At 40.8% G+C, this 19,681-nt stretch overlaps 1 protein-coding gene across 1 annotated transcript in view; it reads left to right on the plus strand.

Moving 5' to 3' along the window:
* Positions 1-19,681, plus strand: part of negr1 (neuronal growth regulator 1) — a gene marked incomplete at both ends in the record, with an annotated part of 107,469 nt that overhangs the window by 45,349 nt on the left and 42,439 nt on the right. Inside the window, 2 exons of the mRNA XM_083672573.1 lie at positions 5,690-5,815; positions 17,016-17,147. Coding sequence (XP_083528699.1) covers positions 5,690-5,815; positions 17,016-17,147 — 258 coding nt within the window. The remainder of the gene's footprint in view (positions 1-5,689; positions 5,816-17,015; positions 17,148-19,681) is intronic.

A 19,681-nucleotide genomic window follows, 5' to 3' on the forward strand; every position in this document is an offset into this window, starting at 1 on the left:
TCTCACCTCTCGTTTCAGACACTTCACCACCTGCCCTTGTGTGTTTCCCGCCTGTGTGATTGTCTACCCCGCCCTGATTGGCTTCACCTTTTCCTCATCATCCTTCCCTGTGTATTTAGTCTTTGTGTGCCCCTGTCTCTGTGCCAGTTCGTCTTTGTACCTTTGTGTCTTATGTCCCAGCATTTCCTAGTGAAGTATTCCTGGTTTTTGATCTCTGAGTGTGTTTCTGACTTTGCCTTTTGCCTACCCCTTTTCAAATTATCTGCCTGCCTTTTTGAACTGCCTACCTGTGTACCAAACCCTGCTTTGCCTACCCCCTTCCTGGATTTTCTGACTACCCATTGACTGCCTACCTGTGTACCAAACCTTTTTGAAAGTAAAGACTATTCCATTGGATTTAAGTTTTTGTCTCCGAGTCGTGCATTTGAGTCCTCTGCCTCAGTACAACAGCCATTACACATTAATAGTGTAAATTGTAGGATTCAATAGGCATAATGATACCATGATGGCATTATGTGCATTGGGTATTGCATATTTGAAAACCTGCACTATAGTCTTGTATCTATGTATCCAGAACCATTCTCCTATTATACACCCCAACCACTCACCAACTATCCAATGCAGAATACTAGTTATTAGATACAACAGTGTAAGCTTACCTTCTTCCAGAGCATGTGTGCTGATATCCAATATATTTATATTTTGAAGGATATTTTACTTGATATAGATATTTGTATTGGATATTTTACTGTATGAGATGCATGAGATGTCTACTAAAATGTGCTACTGGTGGTGTGGGCTCTATATTTCTATATGTATATGTATCTCTGGTGACATAGGGTCAAGGTTGGTGAAATTTTAAGCAGTGAAACTAAGAATACTAGCACGATATATGAATAATTTAGTAACACAGAAAAATAGGTAATGTTTCTACGCAGTTGTTTTGTCATACTGTAGACTACATGGTACATGGAACTTCACTTTGCAGAATCTTCTAGAAATGGTCTGACAGATATCCTACCGTTGATAGTCGTTAATGAGGTTTTGTGTGTTGCACTCTTCACACCAACAGCAACTCCACCGTTGCTGCTAGGCTCAAATAAATGAAGAAAATCTGTGTCGGTGAACATTTTTATTGCTTTTTGTTATTAGTTAGTGTTTTTTCAGCTGAGAAGAATAGAGATCAATCTATGTGATGAAGTCACATGACAGTGGCTATGACAGAAATACCATATCATGCATTCCAGCATTTCTTAGTTCATGGGCCAATGGCCATGTTTATACCCAATTAATGGTAATTGACACAAGTTAGACGCAATTTGACAACACTAGTTAATTTACACACACTTTATTCATGTCTTATCATGCAATACATCTGACACACAATAGATGTGATCTTGTTTAATCTCATTTGTTACAACAAGCAATGTCAACAAACAGTTGAAATCAGCCGGTTGCCATTGACAGCTTCTTTTTTATACTTTGGTGAACTTTTCCTAAACTTAAGTACAGGGTATTATCTGTGAATGTTTTGTGACATTGCAAATGGAGGTAATCCCTTTGGGTAATATAGTCTGTCAGTGTTTATGTTTAGTTTCCGTGTCTGACACCTAATTAAGGGATTGGAGTTGGTTTGTTTTTACAGCCTGCAGCGAGGAAAGGGAATTGAAAACCTGTAGGAGTACGTGGGAACTGTCTCATCAGTGAGGTGTATATTAACTGGCTAACACCGAACAGTATTTTACGAATTCATCTATATCAATGTCATCTTTAACAGCTAGCAATTTGGAGTGGCTGTAGACAAAAGCAAGTTGAAGCCTTCAAGGAGATATTCAAGGATATCATCAGACTTCTCTTTGTATTAGTTATGGACCTTATCCAGAAGTACATTTTCCCAAAATTACCCACTGTTGATTAAAGGACTTTCACATCCAGTCAGGTAAGCATTTGTTCCTTCTAATGGCATCATGTCGTATTTAGACAGTTTTTTAGTTGTGCAGAGTACAAGTTTTATTTTCTTCACCACAGAATATGGAAAACAAAAACCTGATATGTTCAATGAATAAGGGATGTGTTTCTCCCTTGCTCCTCTACACCCTGTGCCCATGGTGGTGTGCATCATGACAGGAGGCCCTGGCTTCCCTGTGCTGTAATTGGAATGTGGGTTGGCAGTAGGTGTATAGTAATGGGGTCCTGCAATTTAGTGGCAGCAGTCAGCCCTGGAGAACCTGTCAGAATTTATAGAAAGCCGAGCCATGTATTCCACTTTGCGCAGAGAACCCCTGCATTTTAATAGTGCAGCTGTAAGCGTTTCAGTAATTCAAGGTGGCGTCATTAGAGGTTTATTTATTCACTGCCGGGGCTGGGGGAAGGAGATGATGCCGCCACGATCAGCTGTGGCAGCTCCGTCTCACTGCCTCCCGCAGGGCTGGAGAAGGGAAATTAGAGTGGAATGGGCAAACATGACAATCATACCGCCGTTAATGAATTAGCACGTAAAGAAAACAACAAGCTGACTCGGAGGGTGCTGGGGAAGGGTTATAATGTTGTCTTGTTGCGGGGTGGCGTTGTGGCGCTGTCACAACTGCCTCTATTGTTTAAGAGGGGAAGCATAAAAAGGGCAGACATGATATGGAGAAAACCTGCTTCCTAGAAAATGCATTTCTCTCTGTATACTTTTAGGGAACTGGTGCCCACGTAATTTCAGGTAATCCTCAAAAATTTAGGATTCAGCCACAGTAACAACTGGAGCTGTCACGAACAGACTGAATATGAGAGAAGCTGTAGGGTTAGAGATTAAATCATGTTTGCTATGTCATTATATGCTTGATGGAAGGTAAAGGAGTGTGCACTGTACCAGTGTTGACCTTTCTTGCTGTGTATGGCTATACAGTATGTTGAGTGGGGAGCTTAGCCATGGAGGCCCTCCAAGCTATTCGCACTCCCACTCAAATCCACCACACTCTGTGTGAAACAGTTTGAGTTTCCTGACTGTCTGCGCATTCACATGAAGTCCTCTTAGAAGCAGATGACAACATAAAAAACAAAACAGACTCTAACATGCTGTGCTGCATACACAAATATATCAGCGGGACTTTTGTCAATATACAGGCCAAGGATCAGACTGCAGGACATACCGCTTTTATGGTCACTGGATGTCATTTTCTTTAGAATTGTCCTCAGCAAGTAAATACTTTACATGTGATGTCAGGATGTTGAGTTTACAGCATGGCAAATGGAAATCTGCTGAACCACTCAGGCCCCTCACCAAGTCTTTTAAAGGATCTTTGTTCTTGCCCAGGGTAGATAGGATCAGCAGACAAATTCAACATTTTCCATTTGTGCTATCAGACATTCAGGGCATGTGTCAACAGTGGGGGCAACAGTAAGTAAACACAAGAGTCAGACAAGCAATGACAGATTCAACACAGCCTGCAAGTCTTTCTGAATAAAGGTGCTACTTTCATCTCATTTAGATCCAAATAGAGTAAGTTTCACTAATTGCACAAGAAGTCCTTCCTTCTAGAAATCCATACAAAGGAAAGATTTGGTTTAAAGGTTTTCTTTATTGTTAAGCATGGTTGGACCTATGTTTCTACTTTGGCATGCCTCATTAATACTTATTTTCAGTTGATGATTGTGTCCAATATAGAGTGGCTTTGGAAAGTATCCAGACCTCTTAATTTTTTCCACATTTTGTTGTGTTATAGACTCAATTTAAAATGGATTACATGTATTTTTTTGCCATCAATCCACACACAATACCCCATAATGACAAAGCGAAAACATATTTTTAGAGTTTTTTGCAATTGTATTAAAATTGAAATACAGAAATACTTTACTCTTTAGCAAAGACCCTTTGCTATGACACTTAAAATACGCTCAAATGCAATGTCTTCAACAAGTCACTCAGCAAGTGAATTGAGTTGAATTGAGTCCGTCTGAGTGCAAGGATAATAGGAATGAATATCTTTTGTTTTTATTGTCTCTGGTTTGCATAGGAATCAATTACACACTGTGTGGATTAGGATGTCACTACAAACTCAGCAAATGTCATAAATCTCTTGATCTTGACAAACTCCCCAGTCCCTGCCAGTGACAAACATACCCATAACATGATGCAGCTACCACTATTCTTCACATGAGGGATGGTGCAGAAACTTAATGCTTTGTAGTAAAACCAAATAAACCCATTTCCAGCCACGTTCTTTGTTGTATCACTTGAATTCATTCATTCAAATATGGATGTGAGATAGATTATTTCCCATTAAGGGATTATTTTTGGCCACTTGGTTATAGACCAATATTGTAGAGTGACTAAGATGATGTTGTCCCATCGACTGTGCTTTTTCCTCTCCGCCATTCAACTTATAGATGAATTAACTGAATTAACATTTTTGTAAGTCTCCCCAGGCCTCAGGGTAGCATTCCTGAACAGTTTTGTTCCTCTCCATTTGCTTGGAATGACAACCTGATCCACATAGTGTGTAATTGATTCCTATGCCAATCAGAGACCCTATAAAAACAAATATATTAATTCTAAAATCACATGAACTATTATCCTTGCATTAAGATGGACTCAATTTAACTTATTTAGTGACTTATTGACAACATTTTTGCATTTTTATTAATTTTAAGAGTGTCATAGCAAAGGGTCTGAATACTTACATAAATTAGGTATTTCTGTATTTCAATTTTTATGTTTTCACTTTGACATTATGGGGTATTGTGTGTGGATTGAAGAGCAACAATGCTTGCAATTAAATAGCCCACATAAAAAGTCCTCATTATTCATCTGCTTCCAGCAACATAGTTGTATTGTTCAGAATATTGGAATGGAGAGCATACGAGTGAGAGCAGCCGCAGCAAAATTGAGTTCAAACCACACAGAGACTATATGACTCAAGGTTGCAGTTGGATCTTACGAGGAACAAGGGGAATTGTTGATTCTACTTTCTTTGGTCAGTTTTCAACAGACATTAAGAGGAAAGGAGAGATCAGAGTTTAGTACAGTTTTGTAGCCTTTAGACGACTGACATTATAAACTGGAGGCGAGGAAAGGCTTTATTTGAGATGCATACCTTGCGGATTAAAATGGTCTCACAAGTGTGTGGGTGTATGTGTGTGTGTGTGTGTGTGTGTGTGTGTGTGTGTGTGTGTGTGTGTGTGTGTGTGTGTTTTGAATTGTCTAAATAAAGTAAGCCTTTTTTATCAAAGCTTTCAAAGGATTTAACTTCCAAAAAAACAAACAATTGTGTTGTTAAGCGATGTCCAGCTGAGACCATCATCACCAGAGGATAGCTTTCATTTTCTCTTATTTTCCAAAGAAAACTTCTTTAAATGATGCTTGATTCCATGAAGGAACTACTGCAACCAAAGTTAAATGTGGTTCTGTCACATTTTCACATACAATGGCTGGTTAAAAAATATATGCACTGAACTGCAAACAACCTCTGCAGAACCACTTTACCAAAGCATGTGAATATATTGTATGAGTTTGTGTGTGATCTCTTTTCATACTATTTTCTATGTTTTCTGCTGTGGGGTTTTTCACTCTTTTCTGTCCTCTCTTTCCACTAACCTAACACAATGCATTGGCTACATCACAGAGAAACTAGAGTGGAGGGTGCACTTTGGGTCAGATTCAAAATAGTAATCTTGTTTCTTTCATGTTATTTCTACTTTGCAGTTCCTCCCAAGATATATGACATTTCCTCTGACATCACGGTAAACGAGGGCAGCAACGTGTCACTCATCTGCACAGCCAGTGGGAAACCGGAACCCACCATCTCCTGGAGACACATAACCCCATTAGGTGAGTTCATGTAACGGAAACACTCTCACATAACCACACTAATGATTGGATGGATAGAACATTAGAGCCTAGGTTCACTGGGTGTAATCAAATCTCATGGAAATGCCAAAAAACAAAGTGCGGTCTTGTTTTGGTTTGGTTTAACAGTGTTGCCATTGGTTAGCATAATAGATGGAAATTCAACATATGAATATTAACAGGGTCTTAACGCTGTTTTGGTTCTGGACGTTGATTTCAAGATCACCCAAAGTTGCCACTTACTGTCGACTACAGTCTCTCCCTCCTGGCTAGCCTCTCCCTCCTGGCTAGTCTCTCCCTCCTGGCTAGTCTCTCCCTCCTGGCTAGTCTCTCCCTCCTGGCCAGTCTCTCCCTCCTGGCTAGTCTCTCCCTCCTGGCTAGTCTCTCCCTCCTGGCTAGTCTCTCCCTCCTGGCTAGTCTCTCCCTCCTGGCCAGTCTCTCCCTCCTGGCTAGTCTCTCCCTCCTGGCTAGTCTCTCCCTCCTGGCTAGTCTCTCCCTCCTGGCTAGTCTCTCCCTCCTGGCTAGTCTCTCCCTCCTGGCTAGTCTCTCCCTCCTGTGTGCGTCTGCATACACCATTAAGCTTCTTAAATGTTTAGGCCCCATTCGAAACCTCATTCAACAGTGTTCAGATGCTGCTGCTAAAATTCCCTCTGTTATTGCGTCCCCCCTGCCCCTGCTAGTCCCCCCTCATTTTCATATTAATGGATTAGAGCATGCAGTGCTTATCTGATAACTGTGAGGATGACTGCATTTATCTTTTAGCTGTCAAATCCTCCTCCCTGGTGCGGTGTTTCCTCATTGTGCTGGGTTTTCAGAAGTGGATCAAAAGACCCATCCTGAGAGTCAAAGTGGCAGTCCCCTTTTCTACTTTGAAGTATCCATACTTTGAAGTTGGGAAGAAATTATATTCTGGTCAAATGAAAGAGCCAGGACCAAGTGTAATCACAGAGAAAGTCTCAAAAACATCAAAGGGGGACATTTGGCATAGAGGATATGAACCAGCTATTACAGTAATGGTAATTTGTCTAAGGGACTTGGGACAACTGAAAGGTTGTAATGGTATAATTAAATGCATCCACCTATGAACCCATTATCTATGTAGGATGTAGAAATATCCTCAAACCAGGGCATCAAGGATGTTTGATACTGTCTGTTGGTTTGTAACCCCTACATTTCTTCACTGAATTCACCTCCAAACAGTCATCAAACTGACAGGAACTAAAACTCATTGTAATGTTTTAAGTTTTCATTCATGTATCATGAACAATTGGGTTGGGTCAATATTTGAATAGAGAATAGTGAATTCAAACAACAATATGACATGTTATGGAAGAGATATTGATATAGCAACTCACAAACACTATAGGACCCATGGGTCTACTCTACTATGTGTTTGGTAAGATATACTGTACTTGCTCTTGATTGACATGAGACCAAGAGGGTGAAATAGTGTTGAAATCACAAACATGCTCACAAGGCCCCTTTTTTCTTTGGGTTTGCTTTCTCTAGCACTCAGCCATTTTGGGGAGATTGTGTGTACTGTAGATAGCTCTGCTGAAGCAGTCAGTGGGGTTTGACAGAATGATAAATTGCCCTGACTGACTGTCAAGTTTTTGTTCCCTCTCCAAATGTTTTCTTGTTTGCTCTTTTTTTTTTCTCTTTTTTTCGCAAAGCTGCCAACTAATCATAAACTTCATGCATCCGCTGAAGTGTAGCTATATCATATTTTGAGAAAATAATATAATATGCTAGCATGTTTTTCAAAAAGAAAATGGAGTATGTTTTGAAATATGATACAGTAGATAACATTCATAACAAACAGCACATCTTTGTTGAAAGGCTGTATTTAATGGGAAGGAGCGTAATTTCAATGTATGATTGTACAGTCAGGTTTGAGGTTTTGCATGTTAGCTTAACTTTGTTGAAGAGATAAATTGTAGGAAACAATTTCAGCTCAGGGTGCCCTCACTATCATAATCCATTTAGCTGTTAATATAACTGCTTTACACAATGACTGCCATGTCTGTGTATGAAGTACTCTGCCAAAAGACTGAACCATTAGGTAACAGAGACGGGGTGAAATAGCCTTTAACTCTGCCTGCTCAGTCCAGGCTGTGCAAAATGTGCTTTGATAAGCTTTTTCCATTGAGATTTGAATCCATGGGTGCAAGAGTGACCTTTGAAAAGGCTGACTAGAATACTTCATATTTGATTGTTTTATACGACAGAGCTAAGCTGGAACACATTTCTCTCTTTCCAAGAGGTTGCCTTTTGTAGGCTGTGTGCGTTTTGATTGGTTTTTACTCCAGTCTATTTAGTAGACTTCTCAACAGGCCCTCGAGAAACAACTGGCATCAGAACATGCAAAATCTTCTTGACAACTCACTCCGAACCCTGAGGTTCCTGCAGTGAGATCCAATAGTGGTGTTGGGTCTGAGCTGAGTTAGGCACCATCTTAAATGCATAAGCAGCTCTGCTGCAAGGAGACTCAGTTGCTCAGTTGACACTAATGAATATTTAAATGTGTCAGTATTGTCAGGGCGCAGTACTTGTGTGGTGTTTACCTTGACACTATGGATTTTCCTGCCTCATAGAAGTGCAAAAAAACATTTTGACATTCGCAGGAGTTGGATGATAAAAAGATAAGCCTGATTCTACCCATGCAGTATGATGAAATTTGTACCTTTGATACTGTAACACCGTTGAGGATTTGTCATCGAACTGCAATCATTCTTTGATGCTTGGAGTTGGAACAGTGTGTGCATCACACTCACCATGTGAATCACAAGACAAACTTTGATGTATTTAGTAGATATTTTCACAAAATACCTATTGGCAATGGAAATAGTTAGAAATCCATAGCAGTCATTGGATTGATCTGACATCTGACCCTGTCTCAAGCTGATGCACTGTTCTCATGGAGAAAGAGATAAATAGAGCTTTCAGCCTTATCTGTACGGTCTCACTTTTTATTTCTTTGGCCACATGTGGCTAAGTACGGAAGCTGAACCCTGAGAGTAATGCCAAGATAATGCCATGGGTCATGAAGGGTTCCTCTCGGTCGGCCATGACTCAGGGTTTTTTGGATTGGCTCCATTCAGTGGATCCTTGTTAGATGCTAACAGTACCGACAGTAACTGTGGAGGTTGATGTGTCAAGGCAGAGGAACAGCCTGTTTTAAGAAGCGCAGTGTGAAGGGAGATGGTTCTTGCCCATACCTCGAGCAGGGCCAAAGGTTGGCTGCTCAGAAAGCCACAGCGTGGGTAGCACTCTATTTTCGAGAGTTAAAAGGATAAATGGATGTAAAAATGCAGCCCCCATGCTATAATGGATTCCTCAGTGGTGCTCGTCCTATCAGTGTGTTGCAGCCCTGAAGGAAATGTACTCCCTGCTCCCAACACAATGTGGGAAATTGCTTACTGTGACGGCACTTAGCGGGCGTTGCCACTGAATACGAAATTAACCTTGCTATGATTTCTTTAATTTGTTTGGAGTGACATCTCCCTCAGGTGTGAGGAGTTCTCTCAAGCTTCCAAATAGCTCTCAGCACACACTGTACCATTGTGTTCTCACTAGAGGACCTTTACTGTACATAGTACAGTTTTGCTGGTATATAATATGTTTGTCCTCTATTTCTGTTTCTTCGTTTTCAGGCGGTGGTTCTCTACTTCCCTGCCCCTCCAGATATTCTACTGAACATTTGAGAATCCGCCATTTGAGGTGGTCGAGTGTTAAGGTTGAAGCATTTAATAAAGGCTGTTCTTTCATGGATATGCCAAAGATAGTCATGCTCAGTCATGCACACAATGTTTTCCCATGGTCAAATATATTTAGTGGGCTTGCTTTAGCTAGTCCAACTATAGTTCAATCAGGACACTTAGAGTGCCTTTGGAAAGGAGTCTGACCATTTCACTTTTTCCAGATTTTGTTGTGTTATAGACTCAATTTAAAATGGATTAAATTAAAAGAATTTGCCATCAATCCACACACAATATCCCAGAATGACAAAGCAAAAACAGGTTTTTAGAAATTTCAGTAAATTTATTCAAATTGAAATACAAAGATTTGACAAAATTTGACACTCTTAAAATGAGCTAAAATGCAAAAATGCCATCAACAAATCACTCAATAAGTTGAATTGAGTCCGTCTTAATGCAAGGATAATAGTTCATATAATTTTGAAATTAATATCTTTGCTTTTATTGGGTCTCTGATTTGCACAGGAATCAATTACACATCATGTGGATCAGAATACTTTCCAAAGGCACTGTACGTCGATAAAGTTTGGCGTAATTGGATGGCTCCACTCTAATATAGCTCCCCGCCTGAAGACAACCAGATACAATATCATAAGGCGGGGAGCCTATAATCTTTCAAAACCCCCGTAGGTAGGTAAAACACAGAGCGAACCCTCAGGTGGGAGCTGGGGCGGTGGGTGGGACGACACAAAAGTAAACTCGCATAGCCAGTGGCGAAGCACTGTTAACCATGGTGGAGTGTTGCAACTCGGCTCTCTTAAGCCTGTGTCCCATGACCATGTGATGCATTGCTTCCTTTCATAGGGTTCAGCTGTCCGTCACCTGACGGCCTGTCCATCACCTGACCGGCCAGCTGCCATCAAGTGTCTTGCCTGAACCTACATAGACTTCAATTCAGTCAGGACATTTACGTTGATTAATAAGTTTAATGAAAATGGTAATACATTAGTTTTGCTGTTTAATGAAAATGGTAATTCAATACAGTTGGTTTGATGGTAATACATTAGGAGATGGCTCCGCTCTAATATAGTTCCCCACCTGAAGTTAAACAATCAAATACAATATCGTAAGTCGGGGAGCCTATTCATTTTCAACTTCAAACCCCAACAACAGAACCATTCAACGCCAAGGCAACTATGTATCCGAGCCAATCTTGGTGACCGTCCCGGTGTCCCCCCGCACCTCTCAGTGCAGGGCCGATTGGCCATGCCACCTGGATCAGACAGGGGTCATTCTAGCATAATGTGAATCTAAAATTGTGTGTCCGCGCCAATCCCGGTGCTTCCTTAGAAGGGTGACCCTCTCGGTGACCCTCCCGGTGTCCCCCTGCACCTTCTTCAGTGTGGGGATGATGCCATCTGGATCAGACTGGGGTCATTCTCACATTATGTGAATCTAAATGGTCGTCCCAACCACCACCTGTGATGAGTACTGTTCATCATATACTTACTCTCACTCCGACAGCTGTACCGCTGTTTATTGCAATCATTGCCATAATTTCTCTATATCATACAATCCTCAGTGCCTTGGGCGTCACTATTTCTTATAATTCCATCTAATGCACGTTTGGATGCCGCTGAGGAGATCGACCCATCGGCCTTTAAACAGCTGTTTATTGCTGCATGCCATTGCATCTCCATATATACATATAAGGATTCAGCATCTGTGCTTGACACTGTCTTTTGATTTCATCCACTTGACAGTTTTTATGATGCTGAGAAGAGAGTGTGTGTGGGTGTGTGTGCGCATGTGCATGCATTTGTTTGCATGTGAGTGCGTGCGTGTGTGCGTGTGTGCGTGCATGTGCCTGGGAGAGTGTGTGTGCGTGGGTAATGGTGCGAGTGCCATCCCATCAGGGTAGCCGTCAATGCCTCGAAAGTTGATGCCACTGAAGTGGCAGCACTGATGCAGAAGTAGCGAAGCATGTCTGTTCCCGGGTTTAGCCCACATGGTGCAGGATCCGGAGACGTGCTCTTCCGGCATCTGGTCATAGATTTTCCCTCCTCGATGTAGAACATCAGTTGTAGGCATCGTCGATGGTCGACATTGCGAAAAGCAGGACATGGAAGAAAATGGGATACAAGCAACTATTACTTGACTATTACTTGAGAGTTCCTCTGCTACCTCTATCCAACTAGTGTGAGTGATGTAAACAAAAGCTCATCCATTTCTAAACATAGAGTGTGAGAATCCTAAGAAGAATGAATAATCACAAACAGTGTATTCACCACGCCTAAGAAGCCCAAGCAACCGTGAGACAGCAGCACCACCAGCGAAACCTAATTCTACTGAAACTGTGACTACTATTTAACAAATTCCAAGCATCCCAATGTCAAGTGTTAAACACTCCCTGGCTTGAGTCAGAACAACTCTCGCAGTACAGGAATTTAAGCCATTCCACCTAGCAACCTGAGCCTACAAGGAAAGTAACAAGAAAGAAAACAAATGTTCAACTTCATTGTCCATGTGGTGATCGCGGGCATTCCGCTGGATGGCTGAAGCGATCTCCAGTCAAGCCTTGCCAGGCGAGCGCCTCTCAGGCCGCACAAATTCAAGAGAGGGTAATTTAAAGGTTCCATGGTGGTAGTTAAACACAACACCACAGACAGATTCCTGCGAGGGTAGGGAGCTACAACATAGTAGCAGAATCGTGCAATCCAAATGGCGACGATCGATGGTTGAGTCAGCATGGTTCTCACCACCCGTAAGGCAACAATGATCCACGAGGAACCACTCCCGTCAGTCGGGACAGCAACTGTGCTCGCCATAAACACCCATTAGGCAAAAAGGCAAAACTAATAGCAAAATCTTACGAATGGTCAATCCTAAAAAAGATCACCCAGTTAGCAAGCAAAGGACAAAAATGCAACCAAATGTTCGACAGCGTACTCTCACAGTGTATCAGTTACCTAAGTAGCTGACAAGAACCCCAAACAGATGATGGTAGACCACGAAAAAGTAAACTTGCATAGCCAGTGGCAAAGCACTGTTAATCATGATGGAGTGTTGCAACTCAGCTCTCTTAAGCCTTTGTCCCATGACCATGTGATGCGTTGCTTCCATTCATAGGTGGGTTCAGCTGTCCGTCACCTGACAGCCTGTCTGTCACCTGACGGGCCAGCTGTCATCTCCTTAAAGTGTCTTGCCTGAACCTACGTAGACCTCAATTATCCATCATACTATTATTATTATGTATCTTCCAACTTTTTCCCACCGCAACATTTAAGCTAGATATACCAATCCAACTTTACAACGTGCAGAGAGATCTAAATTAGTGTGTTTTGGTTTCGATACCTATTAAACATTTTCAACTACTAAACTTTTTGTAACTCAAAAACTCCTATCCATTAAAATACTGGAAAGTTGATTTAGGCCAACATTCTGTGAGCTGCATTGTTGCTGTAACTGCCTGGAACTTGGGGCCTATTCAGACTGCACTTAGTTTGGTTCGATTTGTTTGAAAATGTCTGACTGTTCAGACTTAATTAACTCCGGGCATTTCGGAATGTTCTATGGGTCCTTTGCTTTCCCAAGCTTTGAGTATCTAGACGACATGATGTTTCAGAACCGGAAGTTTAGCCCATACTTCAAATAGCATCATTAGTAAACAAAACTTGTCACAGGGAAATGTCTGTCAGTCAGAGCATCATCAAAGAGCTTTCTTCTATCTAGCTTTTACAGGTACATTTTATCAAACAAATGTTGACAATAAATCCGGTAATTCCTCTCCATATATTTGTTTCTGGCTGAGTTTCTGGGTGAGTGGAAGCGCAAGATCAGCTGCGGGCGAGTGAGAATCCTAACTGAAAACTGTCAGATTCTGTTCGGAGTGGAGCGTTGTTGCTATGTAACTCATCCATTCCTTTATTACAAGGAAACAAACCAAGTCCGCTTGCTGTTCACAACTAGCAAAATTGAATTGAAACATGCGTGGCTTGTTTGGCAAAAGAGACCACCTCCACTTATGGACTGAGTTTGGTTTGTTTCATTTAGTTTGTTTGGCCAAATTAAATATTCAGACTAATCTCAAGCGAATCGAATTGTGAAACAATTATTTGAGTCTGAGCACACCCTTAAATGAAAGCTATCAATCTTTCTTTCTTTCTTTCTTTCTTTCTTTCTTTCTTTCTTTCTTTCTATCTATCTATCTATCTATCTATCTATCTATCTATCTATCTATCTATCTATCTATCTATCCATCTATCTATCTATCTATCTATCTATCTATCTATCTATCTATTGTGGTGGAAGTCTAGGATTTACCACTCTGTACTTCAGCTCTTCTGAGGTAAGAATCAAGAAACAAGTCCTGAGTAGCCACAATATCTGAGTCCGGTATTTATTGCTTGCAAACAAGAGACAAGAGCGTAACAGCAGCTCAGCGTAGATCCAGGGGTCTGTTCAGCACAAGTCTGAAGAGACGATTATCAGGGTTGTCTTTTATACAGTTTAAACATAATGGTAGGCGCCGCCAAGGCTATCGGCTAAAGAACTTTAGAGGTGTGGCAAGAGAAAATGTAATCACAGTATTTACACAAGTTGTATCAGTCATATGAAAGTGTATAACCTGAAAATAGTTCTATCAATGTATTTTCCATAACACTATCTATCTATCTATCTATCTATCCATCTGTCCATCCATACATACATACATCCATCCATCCATCCATCCATCCATCCATCCATCTATCCATCTATCTATTAGACTATCTATAGTCCCAACTATATTTTAACTTCAACTACGAAAATAAGAATACGTTTCTTCAGGAACTTATTTTTCTAGTTGCTGAATGTGTTTGTCTTGATGAATCAAGTACACTGTGTGTGTGTGTGTGTGTGTGTGTGTGTGTGTGTGTGTGTGTGTGTGTGTGTGTGTGTAAGATACTGTAGGAAGTCACTGTAAGTACAACAAAGTCTCATGAGAAGGTAGCACCAGGAAGATGTCATAACAGACCAACCAGCTGTATTATTTATTTTGTTGCTTATGGAGATCGATCTCATGCTTGAGTTAGCATCTGAGTAAGTGGGCAGGCCTTGCACTGCAGACTCAAAACACAGATAGATTAAATTATATTCATTTCATTGAAAGTCAAAATATTGCTTGTCCAGCATGTATGGATTTTTGAAGACCATTAGTGGTTACACTGCATCTTGCCTCCCCATTGTGTCTTACACACTGAGCACTTACAAGCAGTGTTCTATGGCGTATGATACAGTTGAATTATGTGCTCACCATAGTTTTTTGGTTTGTTTCACAAAGTAGGATCATCAGTGTCATATGGTTGACCTCTAGTGCCCTTAATGCACTGTTCTGTTGTCTCTTGTATTTTATGACGAGCTATGGTGTTACTGTGCAGTTTGGGATAAATCTACTGATTGCTGAGTCGTTCAGTGCACATAATTGCGATGGCAATGACATAATTAGGCAAATGTTATCTAGACTTTATACATGTTCTGTATCAGGCCGTGTATCTCAATAGGCTTGCACTTGCAATAGCCTAATGAACATAACATCCTGCAAAATTGAGCCGATAATGTTGAGAATTTGTGAAGCTTTCACATAAACTATGAATTTGTTGCCTAGAGCATTATTAAATGTAGACTAGAAATGTACTTTTCATCATAACATAATTCAAAATGTTGCTTTCATAAACAGCAGCGCTTGCACTAAGAGGTGGTTTTGGTGGGTATTACATGTCCCCGCTTGTGCTGCCTGAAACGGGCACTTTGGTGCTTGTTTTTAAGGACACACCTCAAATAATGCCAACCCTCCCACCTCAGCACAAGCGAGCTGATGTGAGACTGGTAATTTGCCAATCTTGGCATTATGATTTGAAAATACTACAGCCTCAACTTTTACCAGCTAAAATTGCCAACACACTTGCGTTTTACAATACCCTTGCTTTGCGCCCAGCCAAAAATAGACCCCTTAGGATGTGTCTGGGTTTTCTGTGATAAACAGCTCTCTTCCAACCCCTCTGAACCTCCTCAGTAGGCCAGTATCTGGCCAGCTCAACCGTAGCAGCTCCACCTTTCGGCCTCATTTAGCTATCTGACATGATAACAAAATATATTATTTTAACATAATGGTGGAGTTGCCTACTTACATCAGAAACAGTACAGTAGATTGCAATTGCCTCACCTGAACCCTGCATCATCTAGTTTAGAGTTGATGTTGTTGCTGAGTCAGAGACCCCATGCCACCTCATCAGTATGTTTGACTGGGGCTTGCTTGGCTGTGCTCTGAGCCAACCACATACACACACACACACACACACATACACACACACACACACACACACACACATACACACACACACACACACACACACACACACATCTCCCCCTTCACCTCCTAAAGAGTGATATATAAATAGATTTCACGCTGAGCACCATTGTAGTGGGAATGAATTCTGGTGTGGGAATCTCTGGATGGGTTATCTGTCTAATAACTCCCTAGCAGCTTCCTGCAGTGTTTCCATTGCCATTCATTAGACTCACAGTCACATTTGTTTTATTGTTACTGCTCTGATTAGATTTTTTTATTGATAGCAATAACCATGCAAAGCGCTCTTGTTGATTTCACTTTCATGCAACTGCGGAATGTGGTGAATCATTATTTTTAACTAAGGTATCAATAGTGAATGTGGATGCCTAATATTTTTTAATTGGAGTACATTTGCCTCCAGGGCTCTGATTTTGCGGTCATTAGTAAGATTTGGACTGTAAGGATGCATGACTCAGGTCTTGTGAACGAATTAACCATCGCAAATGTCTCCCATCAAACTCTCTACAATAGGTATACTTACTATACCGTTGAATGTGTGGTCGAAACCATTTTTAATGGACAATTTTGATTTATGGTTTTCATGGTGGGCATTTCAGAGTAAATAAAGCCAAATGTGATCACAAAATGGATGCGATGTTGCAATGTTTTCTTGAGGAAATTTCTCAGGCTGCGTTTCCACAATATGCCAGTCAGGGTTGCTATTATTGCCTTTGGCACTGTTACCCAGCCATAAAGTACTGACATTTGCATTGAGCCAGTAGGCTTGAATGTGTTCCAGTAAGTAGGTCTTACTGCATGGAGAGGAGTTTCAATAGCAGACTCTTAGTAGGCCATTATTTGATTTCCTGCCACAGTATCAATATGGTTGGATCAATACACTGCTAGTCCTGGGCTATTCTGGGACGCACTAATCAAAGTTCAATAGATACTTAATTCTGTCATATCTCATTGATCTTCAGTTGGATGACTCTAGGTTTTTGATTTCATATTTGACAAGTTTTATCTGAAATATTGTATTGTGTTATAATTTCACTGAAGTATCTTGTTGTGGGCAGTATTGATATTGAATTGTCTTGACACCTTTCATCCTGTATGAGCTAAATATAACTGTTTATTTCCCCTCTTTTATTTTTAGCAAGGAAGTATGACAGTGGAGAATATCTAAACATCACTGGCATCACACGGGACCAAGCGGGGGACTACGAATGCAGCGCTCTGAATGACATTGCCTCTCCTGACACCAAGACAGTCAAAGTCACAGTCAACTGTAAGTACATCTCCTTGTCCTTCTTCTAATGGGCCAGCTGGGCTGCAGAGGCACAGTACAATGATCTCCAGTGATATTGATGACTACAGGTGCCTGTCTATCAATAGTAGGACACCTACGAACCACCTATAGTACAGTAGTCCAATAGGCTGCAGAAGTTAAGTTTGAGCGAAAGTCTGTTTGAAGTTTCTAAATATTTAACGAGAGAATTCCCTTTTTGTCTGTGCGGAGGGTGATTAATTCACGGTAAGGAAAGGTCTGGCTGCTATAAGGACTGTTCCATTATGCAGGTAATGAGTCTTTCAAAAGTGTGAGAAGACAGTAATGAGCACCGGGAGCATTAATGAATGATACTGGCCTTAGTCATCATGGTCACATGGAAATCAGCAAGTATGAGGAGGAAAAGTGTGTGACAATTATGCCTCTTCCCTCCTCTTTAAAGTCTTCCTCATCTCCTCTGCTATTATTCATCTCTTTGTCTCAGTTGAGACCCTGTGCTGAATCACGCCACTGGGAGAACTCATCAGGCAGACATCCATGGAAGGAGGGAGCAGAAAATGTTTTTATTTTTCTTGTGCTTGTACGTGTATAATGCAATCGTAAAAGTCATAAACCATGGCATAGTTCCTTAATGTATCAGGGTTACCCGTTTAAACATGCAAAGTAAAAATGTTTTGCTATCTCTCCATTCTACTTTTCTTTCTTGCATATTCCTCCAGATATACTTTCATTGCCACTTATCTGTGTTACAGACTGTTTTGAGCTTGTTTTTGTTCATGTATTTTCTAAATTATGTCTTGCTGCCATCATTTCTTTGTGAAACCCACTCTAACAAGCTGGACTTGAGAGGAATATTAGAGGCCAATTATTTCCAGCTCTTCAGAGACATGAGATGAAAGACAGGAAACGTCTTTATGTTACCAAATGAAGGGAGTATTCATGATGATTAAACGCCTTGCCATGAACAGATATAACGTTTTCCAAGGGCTTGTTGTCAGGGATGTGTCTTTGATTTGTCAAATTAGCCTAACTATTTTGAAAAAAGGTTTAGTACGATAAGGCCTACGCTTGCAATGGGGAAAGCCTCAGCCCTGTCTTGACAGTGTCAGCCTTGGTTAGATACTGGTAAATTTTTTCAATCAGTTGGAGACACTTCTCAGCCATGCCAGGCCATTTCAAATTATCCAAACTTTACATAGAGATCTATTCAAGTGTCACCAATTCATCCCTGCCTCTTGAGTGTTCCATATCAAAGGAGTGAATCAAATGCCAGGTCCCTCTTGAATAAGACTCTGTTCATCTCAAGAGATCTTTATACTATTAAAGTTTCAGATAAAAAGGATTTTTAAAATAGGCAATTTTTAGGATTACGGTTATCGTGAAATGCTTTACTTTTCAACTATCTTGCCAGCTATTTTTGGAATTTGTTGGTCGGGGTGGTGATGCAAACATGTTGTAGTGTCTCTATTCAGAATGTTAATTCCCATCTTCAGTGATTTGTTCTTTGAGAATGCAAGTTGTAGCAAACTGAAAACAACACAAAAATATAGAGTATAGGCCTAACTTAACTGTATGTCAGACTACTCTGTTGCTTGAAATACTACTAATTGTTATGGTATGAATAAGAATCTTTGTGGTTTTGCAGTGATGTACCACCCAGACTATTTCATTCTGACAAGGCACTTATTCAAAATACATCTGCAATAATTAGTTGAGGCTGGATGAATGGGCTGGCTGTGTCTACACGGAGTGTAAATCTCAGCGCTCTCTTCCCCTTGGTCGTAAATGTTTGACTGTTAGAGATCTTGATGTCCTGTTTGAGTTATGGCTGACACATGGCTCTCTAGAGTCAGTTTTCCAGCCTCAGTTGCCCCACACAGATGTAAGGGTCTTGTGTTTTGGCTGTCCTTCATAATGTTGATGCCAATACTGTAGGTGAACAACTATGAGACTTGCATAAACAATTTGACTTAGTACAGTAGACTAGGTGGCACGTCTGGAAGCACTAGGCCTATGTGTTGTGTTGGGACATTCCTCCATACACTCCCTTCCACTGGAGGGATGGTAGTTAGAAATCTGAATTATCACTTTTACATGAATATTCTTGTCAGACTGCAATTATAGGATGCATAGAAAATGCTGAGCCAATTCAAAACTACTGTATTTCTTGTTGCAACCCAAACCAGTATTACAGTAAATGCAGAGTAGAAAGCATGATCGTAGCCAATATATTCTCTCTGCTTTTCCTCACCAATACTTCTAGCTGCTAAGGAATCATGTTATCATAAGTCAACTGCAGGGTTTATTAGGAGAGGAGTTCTGATAACAAAGTTTGTTTTGTGGCTGTGTCTGTGTGTGTGTGTGTGTGTGTGTGTGTGTGTGTGTGTGTGTGTGTGTGTGTGTGTGTGTGTGTGTGTGTGTGTGTGTGTGTGTGTGTGTGCATGTGTGCATGCATGCGCACATGTACATGCGTGTGTGAGTCTTGGTGGATTGTGACAAATGGGCTAATTTACAAAGATAAGGCCTCAATGAAT

The sequence above is a fragment of the Argentina silus genome (genome assembly GCF_951799395.1).
Source record: "Argentina silus genome assembly, chromosome: 6".
In the NCBI taxonomy this organism is placed as follows: domain Eukaryota; kingdom Metazoa; phylum Chordata; class Actinopteri; order Argentiniformes; family Argentinidae; genus Argentina; species Argentina silus.